This window comes from Eptatretus burgeri, chromosome 1, assembly GCF_056783735.1.
Source record: "Eptatretus burgeri isolate ZD-2024b chromosome 1, Ebu_testis_v1, whole genome shotgun sequence".
Taxonomy (NCBI): domain Eukaryota; kingdom Metazoa; phylum Chordata; class Myxini; order Myxiniformes; family Myxinidae; genus Eptatretus; species Eptatretus burgeri.
This window is the reverse complement of record NC_140961.1, coordinates 93,693,499-93,705,630: the sequence shown is the minus strand read 5'-3', so window position 1 is coordinate 93,705,630 and position 12,132 is coordinate 93,693,499. Positions and strand designations below refer to the sequence as shown.

The window sequence follows — 12,132 nt, the reverse complement described above, 5'->3', positions numbered from 1 at the left end:
AAATGAGTCAGCTTGCTGGGATGATTGAGCCATTAGAGTATCCTGCATCAGTGGCGACCCGTCCAGGATTGTGCCCAATTGCCCAGGAGTCTGTTTCGGCAGCACCAAAGCTCTGCACAGAGGATGGTTCCAATATATTGATGGATGGAAATGCCGTGGGAAGCAGCGAGAACAAGAGGATTTGGACGTTACCCTTCTCCAATGAAGGGTGAGTGCCCAAAATGCCAACATCTTTCATCGCCCATCCAACCCATGGCTTATTTATGTAAACCTCTCAGTCTTCTGTTTTGAAAGGGGTCATACACACTGTGTGTGTGACCCCCTTCACATTTTTTTTCTCACCGTGGCTTCATGTTCTCTCATCGTGGTTGACATAGCATTATGAACATTTGGTTGAGAAAATTCTGGCCCATAGTTTCAAAACCAAACTTTATTGTAAACCAAGAAAACACCAAAAGTTCAGCACAGATGCCAGTAATTGATTGCATTTTCTTTGGCAATTTGAAATTCAGTGCAATATTGGGCTGTAATACAATACTTATAAACACCAATAATTGAAGAAAAATTTTAAAAAGTGAAAAAGAAAAAGTCATAATTGCTCCCCTAACATTGAAAAATATGCTTTTCCCAATATAATCCACCAAATGCCTTTTCCCAGACATGTAACAATGCTTGATCAGAACAGCTCAATCGATTTTAACCTTGAAAACAGAAATGCACAATTGCAAAGATAAAAGTTGCAATCATATTTATAAGAAGCTCGAGCAGTGTCGTCAACATAAGTACATTATAATTTCTCTTGAGCAGCACACCAAAGAATTGCATGAAGACTTTCACCCATTGAGAACTTTCTCTGCAGAGTAATTCTGTGAAGAGAAACATCAGAAATTGTTACAAAACATTCAGTTCAACTTTTGCTGAAAATATGGAAATTATTTAACATCAAGCTACACTGCCATCATTCAGCAGCAGAAGCAACTACTGCTGCTACCACTATGACTGACTCACACCACTACTACTACGACTACTACTACTACTACTACGACTACGACTACGACTACTACGACGAAAAAAAACAATGACGAGATCATGCAGTTGCAAATAGTCAAAAAAGCATATAATAAAACATTAAACATCATTTGAATTTTCAGTGAAATGAATGATATAGTGGCATCCAAATTGAGGATTAATTGTTTATTTGGGGTCGTGTTTCCCACGAAAGGTTTGCATTACTTTCTCAGTATTTTTGTAAGTTATAAATCCTTTGCAAGTAAAATTCGAAAATGTCAGGGCAATCGGTTGTGTAAATTTAGTTTATAAAAATCATGCCAACAATTATTGTGCCACTCGACCCAAAAGTAAGTGTTAAGTACTGTTAATCTTGCAAGAGTGCAAAATTAGATTAAACATCAATTCTTGCAATATCTAAACTTTCTACGTACATGAGTGGAAAAGAATCACATTTGCTCCAAAGAAAAGGTTTCAGACATACTTATGGAAAGGAACTCTATAACATTGATCATGAACTTCAAAGTGGCAATTAAAGGCGTGAAACGTTTTGTTTGACCAAATACACTGGATCCATCAACCAAGTGTATTTATTGGTTCACGAGGAAGTGACCACTATATTCGTTATGGGTGTCTCTCTGTCTGTCTGTCCCGAGCATAGCTCCGTGCGTTTTAATCCGATCTTGATAAAATTAGGGTGCGAGGTTTGTATCATGATCAAGTTGTGTTTTCTGGAGAATGGGCGTGCTGCGCACATTATGGGCGGAGCCACGCCCCAAAAACATGTTTTTAGGGGGTAGCCGGTTTCAAGTTGCATCTTCTCTGAGGGGGTTTGTCCAATCTGGCAGGAGTTTCGGTATTTGGTTAGCCCAATGGCACCTGCATAGCCCCACGGAGCTCGATTTTTCATTTTCGTCTCAAGGTCAAGGTCACAATGTCACGAACTTCGAAAATGTCAAAAAAAAAAATCAATAATTTCGGCATCGAGCTCCTAGGGTTTTCAACTGTTTTGAAGGAAAGTTGGTATGCAAGTCGTGCTCTTCGAGTACTACAACTTTCATCATTTACGTTTTTCCCGTTTCAAGCCAGTTTGCCCGTGGCGTCCCCTCGTGTCCCATCACCGTCTCCAGACTTGTTGACTATTACAAGCATAGATTTGAGTAGAGGGATATCACTTACTGCCAAAGAGTACAAGAATATTCCCACAAAGACTGCAACACAGGCGAGGACGAGCAAAACAATCAGGATGATCTTGAAACGCTTCCAAATAATGTACTTGCAGGTCTTCAAAGGTGAGGTAAACCAGAGGAAAGAGGTTTCTGGACGTCTGTAGAGCAACAAAAACATTACCCATGTCAATGAAAATTCCCCCCCCAAAAATATTTTTAAAAAACAAAAAAATTAGTTTCATTATTGGTGCTTATTAAACTAGAATGGCACACGGTGGAGTGCAAACCTCCCCCAGGCTGAACAGTTTACGTTTTGTATCCCACCCACAGGCTGCATCTGCATCCATACCTGAACCAAAATCGGATTGACTTGTCACCCACCCAACTCATCCACCAAGGTTTGTCATAACCCATCCGCACGTTTTGGAAATATCATGATATGTATATGTATATCATATCATATATGTCATGTTTGGCCTGATCTTTCAATTATGAAGAAGCACTTTCAAAATTAAACAAACTTCTCAGATCCAGTTCCAGATCTTCAGCAAAATCAAATCTATTTGTCCTTGGCACAGATCCAACCTGTCCACCAAGTTTTGGCTGAATCCGTCCATAAGTTTTTGAGATATCATTTTTGGCCCGATCTCGAAATGGTAAAGAATCACTTCAAGATTTATTACATCTGGATCTGGATCTGGATCTTCACCAAAATCTAATCAATTCGTCCTTTGTCACAAACCCAACCTATCCATCAACTTCCATTCCAATCCGTCCATAACGTATCGAGAAATCCTGCTCACAGATAGAGAGACATAGGCTAAAATTAGGCAGCAACGTTCCTTTCCGGACTGGTAATGGAGATTGCAAAGCTCATCCTGGTCACATGACTTCAAGTAGGTCAAAATGGCCGACTTAGGATATTCTTTAAAAATCCTCTTCTCCAGACCCTCCAGTCAAAATGCTGCAAAAAATTGGTTTTCAACATCAGGCCGGAGTCAGGATGTCAAATAGAAGAGGTCAAGCTATTGTTAGGTCAGGCCAGATTAGATCTGACTTGCTACAGGAACCATCTAAAACTCTATTAACCTGTTTCATGGTGGGGTTGCCAGCGACAAAACAGTCTCCCCAACCAGGTTTGCTGGTGAGGAAGGTGTATAGATATGGACACCCAGCAGAATTTAAAACAAATCCTGTCAAAAGGCAGAGGAGCTCCTCATGAGCAAACGACCATCCATATCTCGTGCCCAACTGTCTGTGGACGTCCTCCTGCATGTGGGTTACTTTATATTTTTCATTTTTTCAGATGTTGGCAACAGGATTTGCACTCCGGCCACCGGAAAACCCTTCACTCCGCAAAAAAAAAAAAACAATGCAAAAAAATCTGAAAACCCACACCGTGTGAGTACAGCATGTACAGCTGCCCTTTGCAGGGAAGTTCACCAAATGATGGAATTGGGGCAAAGCCTTTGGGACCCCACTCTTTGATGAGAGGATGAAAACCACAGATTAACCTTCCTGGGTCAGATCGCGGTAGTGTGTGTCAGGGTCGTTCTGAGGAGTTGTCCACCAGACGGTGGACTCCTTGAGTTAACCTGATGCTGTCCCTTCGGGTGGGTGCCTGAGATGTCCTATCCCGAAGAGAGGATGATCACCTGTCTGTTATCATCTGAGCTCAAGCGTTTGAACATCGTCATTGCAGCACTCTCTGAGGTTTGGAGACCAAATAGTGGCGAGATCATGACGGGTGATGTCAACTACTACACGTACTTGTTCTCCAGACCCACCAGTCATAATGCTAGAAAAATTTGGAATACAACAATAGGCCAGAGTCAGATGCTAAATTGCAGAGGTCATGTAATTCTGGTCGCTCAGATGGTTACCATGCCCAAGGAGTTGCTCTAGCTGTGTCCAATGATAATTGAGCTAACACCAGTCGACGAGCATATTTTGAGACCAAAAATTCGTCACTCTTTGGGCATTGTATCCCTGGTCTCTGTGTATGCTCTGACTGAGAAAGGTGATCTCACCCTGAAGGATGCATTCCATGCCATGCTCAAATCTCTGGTTGATCAGTGCCCCAGATGAGATAATCTTCTCGTCTTGGGGGATTTCAATGCATTGATTGGAACTGACAGGGATGGTTATGAGACATGTGTTGGTCCCCATGAGTCTGGAACTGTGAACCAGGATAGCACCAAGTTCCTTGACTTTGTAAGAATTCATGGACTAAGGGTGGCTGGTTCACAGTTTCAGAACCTACAGGACCATTGCTGGACATGGGGCAATGGAGATTGACCATGTGCTCATTGATGGTCGCTGGAGGATGATCCAGAACTGCAGGGTCTACTGGAGTGCTCAGCTCCTCAATCCCGACCAAAGGCTTGTTGGTGGCAACTCTGAAGTTGCAGCTTAAATCTGGGAGAGTAGTACCATCCCAGCCTAGGCTGGATGTAGGCAAGCTCAAGGATGAGAGGGTAGCTGAGGAGATTGCAAACACACTGAGTGGGGATTGGGGGGGGTGGGGGTCTGGGTGCTTTGGGGAATCATGAAAAGTTGTGGAGTGCCTTCAAAACCACCATCTTTGATGTTGCCAGTGGATGTCTTGCAACTCACTATGGGGCAAAGAAGAATTTTGTCTCTCAAGGGACACTGGATACCATTGACCAGAGTTGCAGGACACAGATTAAAGGCAGAGCTGAGTTGCCAGCGTTGCAGGGCAAGACTTAATGGCAGAGCTGAGCTGCCAGAGTAGCAGGGCAAGGCTTAATGGCAGAGCTGAGTTGTTCAAGGAATTGAGGCATAAAATTGTACGTGTGCTGAGGGTGAACAAGGAGGCCAATGTGCAAGGAATCTGTGAGGGGGTAGAGCATCACTTGCGGTCAAGTGATTCTCATCCTGTTTACAGGGGAATTTGTGCATTGCATTCCTCCAAGCTGATCCCCTCAGTGCACTGCAGTTTGACTGGAGGGTTGGTGGGCTCTTCACCGAGGAGTCTGAAGTGAAGGACCGCCGGGCCAGTTACTTTGAGCAGCTGTACCAGGCTGATCCAACAGCTGTTGAATTTGATGTCAGGAGGGTGACTATCTCTATTGCTAACCCACCAATCAACTATGATCCACCTTCACATGTGGAAACAAGCTGCAGTGAACCGGGTGAAATGGGGTGAAGCTCCTGGGATCTGTAGTATCCATGCTGAACTTCTCAAGGCTGGTGGAAATGCTGTACTCATGTCGTTGCATGCAGTTTTGAGCTCTGCCTGGAACACAGGCATCATCCCAACTGACTGGAAGTGGGGCCTTGTTGTCCCGATCTGGAAAGGGAAGGGTGATCGCCAAGACGGCAACAACTACCGAGGGGTGACGCTGCTCTCAGTGCCGGGCAAGGTCATTGCTCAGATAATTTGTGATGGTGTTCACCAGCATCTGCTTGAGTACCAGCACCCAGAACATTCAAGCTTGACACCAAAGAGGTCAATGGTTGACCGTATTCTTGCCCTTTGGGTCCTCACTGAATGCAGATGAGAGTTTTGGCAGGGGATGCTTGCAGCCAATGTTGATTTCTGCAAAGGATTCGATACAGTGAATCGGGATGTCCTCTGGAGGATTCTTGGTCTTTGTGGGGTGCCACCAAAACTGATCAATCTGATGTCTGAACTATACTCTTTGAGAGCTATACTCTTTTGAACTATACTCGCTGAGAGCCAGCGTTCAATAGACATCTGGGTCGGGCCTTGGGAGTCATGGATTCACTAGATAATGGGGTGTGGCGCTGCCGGTACCTGTGCAGGAGGATGAAAGCCCGAGTCTTCAGGTCCTTGGTGCTTCCAGTCTTTCTCTACAGATGAGACTTGGACTGTGAACAGAGATCTGAGACAGACTTAATTCCTTTGGTACCAGGTCTCTTCGGAGCTTCCTTGGATATCGCTGGACAGACTGTGTCCAATGAGCGGTTGCTGAGAGAGACTGAAAAGAGACTTGTTATATGCATGGTCCGTGAGCATCAGCTACGGCGGTATGGACATCTGGCTCATTTTCCTGATGCCGATTCTGCTCACCATATTCTCTCAGCGAGGGAGCCTTGTGAGGAGAGGAGGCCAATGGGCTGACCATGTTCCTCGTGGTTGCAGGTTGATCAGCATCTCAAGGAGATGGGGATGGGCCTGACATCTGCCTGGTGGATGGCCAGAGGTCCCTGGAGTACCAGCGGAAAGTGGATGCAGCGACGTGCTGCTCCAGCACATACTCCCACACCTGACCTGACCTGATGCTGATCACTTGACCAGAAATGTGTCAAAATTGTGGTCATGCAAATTGCTTCCAAAATCTTCTCGTGATGCAAAAGTCAGAATGCTACCAAATTTAGGTTACAATGTAAAGCCAGGGTAGGGATAGTAAATTGTCAAAGTCATGCTGTCCAAGTGAGACGAAGTGTCTCAAAATGGCCGACAGTCAATTTTTGAGAAAATCGTGTAAATTGCTTCAATAATCTTCTTCTCCAGATCCACCAGTCAGAATGCAAATTTTGGGTTACAACATGAGGATAGGGTCCTGTGTTAAATTGAGGAGGCCATGCTGATCATGTGACCGGGAGTGTGTTAAAATAGTGGTCACGCAAATTACTGGACTTCTTCTCTGGACCCACCAGTCAGGTCAAGTGTGGGAGCATGCACCAGAGCAGCGCGTTGCTGGTACTCCACTGGCCTCTATCTGGCCATCCCCCAGGCAGATGCCTGGCTCATCCCATTTCCTCGAGATACTGATCAACTTGAGATGCAGATGATGCTGCAACCACGAGTCACATGGTTGGCCCAGTGGCCTCCTCTACTCACAAGTTTCCCTCGCTGAGAGAATATGGTGAGCAGCATCACTGTCAGGAAAATGAGCCGCATGTCGATATCGTTGCAGCTGGTGCTCACGGCAAGTAACAAATCTCATTTGAGATTTGAGATGAGAGCCCACCAACCCTCCAGTCAAACTGCAGTACACTGAGGGGATCAGCTTGGAGGAACGCAACCACTAATTGGACACAAAGTCCGACTAGCGATAGCCAAGAATTCTCCAAAGAGACCTGTTCCCAAAGGAATTGTCTCCATCTCAGATCCCTGGTAAGAGTCCAAGTCTCACATCCATATAGCAAGACTGAAAGCACCAGGAGCTGAAGACTCGAACTTTCATGCTCCCACACAGGAACTCCAAAGGAATGCTCCAAAGGGCATCAATTTGAACACTTTGCAGAGATCAACATTGGCTACAAGTTGGCTGTCCTGCCGAAACTCTCATCTGCGTTCGGTGAGGAACCAAAGAGCAAAGATACGGTCAATCGTTGTCCTCTTTGTTGTAAAGCCTGACTGCTCTGGATACTGGTGCTCAAGTAGATTGTGGTGAACCCTATTAACAAATCTGCAAGCAAAGACCTGGCCCGGCACCGAGAGCAGCGTCACCCCTCGGTAGTTGTTGCAGGCTTGGCGATCACCCTTCCCTTTACAGAGAAGGACAACAAGGCCCCTCTTCCAGTCAGATGGGATGATGCCTGTGTTCCTGGCAGAGCACAAAACTGCATGCAACGACACGAGTGCAGCATTTCCACCAGCCTTGAGAAGTTCAGCATGGATGCCACAGATCCCTGGAGCTTTACCCCATTTCAACCGGTTCAGCACAGCCTGTGGTTCCACAAATGAAGGTAGACCACAGCTGATTGGAAGGTCAGAAATAGTGATTGTAAAACCCCTGGCATCAAACTCGACAGCTGGTGGATCAGCTTGGTACAGCCAAAGTTACCAGCCCAGCACGCCTTCACTTCGGACTCTTCTGTCAAGAGCCCATCACCCTCTGCTCTCACTGCAGTGCACTGAGGGACGGGCTTGGAGGAACGTAATGTGCGGATTCCCCTGAAAGCAGGATGAGAATCACTTGACCACAGGTGATGCTATACCCCTCACCAATTCCTCGCACAGAGGCCTCCTTGTCCACTCGTAGTGCATGTGCAGCTTTACGCCTCAGCTCCCTGAACAGCTCAACTCTGCCATCCAGCCTGGCCTTGCGACTCTGGTCAATACCAGTCAGAATGCTTCCAAATTTGGGTTGCAACATTAGAGATGTTGATTAAATTGTCGGAGTCATGCCGATCACATGACCGGAAGTGTGTCAAAATAGACCGTAAAGTGTTTGGGAAAAAAAATCGCGTAAATTCCTCCAAAAATCCTCCTCTCCAGACCCAGCAGTCAGAATGCTACCAAATTTGGGTTACAACATTAGGCCAGGGTCCTGACAAGCTGAAGGTCCCGTTTTTGGGTCCCCCCCCCCACTTGCAATTCTCACCTGCAAAAGAAGTATTGTTCAAAAAAAAAAAAATTAAAAAGGGACTACTTTTGGAACAGTACTACGTCCACAGAAAGGCAGTGTGATGTCTCTTGATGTCACAGTCTTTCTTTAGTTCTCCTCTCCTCATGAATGAACAAATTCAACAAGAAAAATTATATACTACCCGGAGTTCCGGCATTGTTCACTCACTCAAGATACTCAAATCCAATGAAAACACACTCACTCAAGGCCTGGAGATGGAGGCGTTATAATAAAACCATCTTTTCAATAACAGTTGCCCATATAAACACGATAATAACTACCTCCCCAACCGAAGGTGAAAGGTGGTTATGTTTTCACCCCTGTCTGTTTGTTTGCGACTTGCAAAAATCGAATACTTTTCAAGTATCTTGGTCGGTTAACTGTGTTATTCTATTTGAGTGTCCGTCTGTCCGTCCGTCCGTCTGTATTTACCACCTCCAGATCACAATTATAAACCAACCTATCAGGTCACTGAATTCAACCACAAATTATTTTTTCTGGTCAAATGAGTTTCAGGGATTTTGCAATCATGCCGAGTACAAAATCTGTTCGTTTGTCTGACAACCGTATACAGGTGACAATTTTAAACCGATCTTCACAAAACTTCACCACCTGGTAAAGTTCATCATAAGCAAGAAGCCTGTTGCTTCAGGTCAAAAGGTCAACATCGGCCAAAGGTCAAGTGTCAAATTTCTAAAATCCTCAATTTCCATCCGATTGACTTGAAATTTGAAAAGGATCTGCATATCCGGTCACTGAATTCAACCACCTTCAGTTCAGTGACATGAAACTTGAAGATCATTGATATTTCAGGTCACTGAATTCAACCAGCCAATTATTTTTGACATTAGCATGGACCAAAAGGTCAACAGAGTCCAAAGGTAATCAACTTCGGTGAAATTTCTAAAATCCTCAATTTTCATCTGACGTAGTTTGAACTGCTTTTGCCCATCAGCTGTTAGGTCACTGAATTAAACCACAAATTATTTTTTGGTCAAATGTGTTTTTGGGATTTTGCAAGTACCGTGCTCTGCACGTCTTTCTTGTTTGTTGGTCTGTTTGTTTGCATGCAGGATATCTCAAAATGTTGTGGATGGATTCGGTTGAAATTTGGTGGGCAGGTTGGGCATGTGACGAAGGAAAAATTGATTAGATTTGGGTGAAGATCCCGATCCAGCTACTGGAATTTTTTTTTTCAGTGATTCTTCACCATTGAGAGATGGGCCAAAACCGACAGCTTTTCTCAAAAAGTTGTGAACGGATTCAGATGATCCTTGGTGGACAAATGCGCTCTACCTTGTGCCGTTCCAGTTAAGTTTGTGCTGTTGACAACAAATCACGATGACCTCAACATACAATCTTCCCAATATAGATTGCTCGATCACTCCCGGGGGGGGGGGTGGCGGGGAGAAACCAAGGCAGTGTATAAGCACAAGGCCCATTCGAGGCCTGAAGACCAAATATCTGGTTTTATCTGGGGCCAAATTTTTTTTATCCATACATAGCCCTCGACCTTTTTCTGGATGAAAGATGAGGCCATGCAAAGTTTGGTTGCATTGGTTCCTGCAGGGTGCGAAAGCATCAACAAACAAACACACAAACAAACTTTCTTCTTTATATATTAGATTATTAAATGTACTCAGTCAGGTGACCTTGTGCAAAGTTGAATTTGGATTGTATTCAACAATTCTAACCTCATGCGTCTCTGGAAGTCAAAATGACGAGTTTCACAAAGTATTTACAACACAAAACATCTCCAAATGCAATCTTACTGCGGCTCCTCCAGTTTCGGATTCATGTTCGGCTCCTCACGGCCTTGTCCTGCTGGTCTCTCTGTGCATTCTTTTTCATTCACAATCTCAAGGGTCATCTCGATTTTACCCTGCAGTCAAAACATTATGCATTACCCATTGTAGATAATAGAATTGTTGAAGATGATACATGTTAAAATTGTTTTCCAGAAATCATATTTTATAACACGAGCAGCATAACAAGCAGGGGCAGCCGGCATTGCCTGGTTCTGTTCTACTCCTGTTCGCATTTTGAATACATCAATTTTTTTTTCTTATAATTTTTATGGTGGGGGCTTAAAACACTTCTCCAGACCCACTAAGGAATGGGGTCAGGGATCATTGAAATATCACCTTTCACATCATGAAAAAAGCGAAGGCACTGCAGAGCGATTGAAAAATAAAAACAAAAGAAAAACATTTCAGCAAAAAATACTCCCTGGCACTCACTGATGACCCTCTGAAAGTTTGTTAAAGATCCGTTTAGCCATCTCTGAGTAAAATGGTGACCGACTTGAAGACGGAGGCTGGCTGGTGCACACACCCACGCACACCTCGTAGTTATAGATAAAAAGTTACTTTAACCGACTACACCTCACTCATGTCAATGTTTAAGACTGGACACAGTAGGTGGGCTGGAAAACTGAAATTTTGCATATCGATGCAACTCAAAGCCAAGATTCGATGAAACAAGCAAATTGTCAGTAAATGCTAATCTCTCCTGCAATTTATTTATTTATTTTTTATCTATGAAACTCCAAATTGGTTCAGTTCCGAAAATAATGTTGTGCGTCATCCCCAGATACGATTGCATGCAGGTGTTGAATATGAAAGAAATGCATCTGGTCATTTTTGAGTAGAGGCTCTGGACGGACAGATGGATGGCCAGATTGACAGGACCCAAAATATGTGCCCACAGCAGGGCTCTTGCCCAATTGAGGGTGAATGACATTCTGTCAAAGTGTGAGGTCATTTCATTGTTTCCTTCTCATGGTTGTTACGTGAGCACACCTCGAGTCATTTTGTTGCACACATTGTGCATAAAACTCAGTTAATGTCCGTCACAAAAGATATTATTAATTAAGTGCTGTTTGAACATCATTTGCACGCCGACCACACATACGTCGATTAATTATTGCATACTATTGGAATGTACCTTGTAAACCTATCGACCCTTTAGACTGCTGAGATCTCTTTGACCTTTGAAGACACTTTAAGAACTCCCCCCCCCCCGAAGACCCTTAAAGACCACCAAGACTCCTTAAGACCTTTGAAGACTCCTTGTACCCCCTAGACCCCAAAGACCATTTAAATCCCAAAAGATCCTGAAGACCCATAAGACTCCAAATATCCTTAAGACTCCCTCAGATCCTGAAAGACCCCTCCCCCCCACCCAACACCTTTAATACCCCAGGACCCTTAAGACCTCTTTTACCTTCAAGACCCTTGACACCTTTAGATCCCTCTCCCTTTAGACCTTTTTTTTTTACCCTTTTGACCCCGAGAACCTCTCAACCTTTAAATGGTGTTGTGGTTGAAGGGATCCAAAGGAAATGAAGGGGTGTAAGCACCTTGCTCCATTCAAACAGCTTGCACCCTTGACCATTTAGAGCTTGAGACCACTTGGACTTTTTTAGACCCATTTTACACATTTGAGAGATTCGACTCCTCCAACCCCTTCAACACCATTATTGGAATATACCCTTTAGATCTTTAGACCATCTACAACCTTTAAAGTGCACACCATACAAACATCTATATTCTTCTTAGAAAATACAGACAATACTTCTTTTCAGCAAGTAATGCACAAACTCGACTCGC

The 12,132-nt window shown here is 44.2% G+C and overlaps 1 protein-coding gene across 2 annotated transcripts in view; it reads right to left on the bottom strand.

The window, feature by feature from the left end:
• Positions 1–415: 415 nt before the first annotated feature.
• The window catches only part of LOC147034975 (myoferlin-like), a 203,964-nt gene continuing 192,247 nt past the window's right edge, over positions 416–12,132 (bottom strand). For both annotated transcript variants that reach the window (XM_085891800.1, XM_085891808.1), the window contains exons 52-54: positions 10,294–10,403; positions 2,188–2,335; positions 416–866 (exon numbers count right to left, since the gene is read on the bottom strand). In XM_085891800.1, coding sequence (XP_085747926.1) covers positions 834–866; positions 2,188–2,335; positions 10,294–10,403 — 291 coding nt within the window. In that variant the 3' untranslated portion in view covers positions 416–833. The remainder of the gene's footprint in view (positions 867–2,187; positions 2,336–10,293; positions 10,404–12,132) is intronic.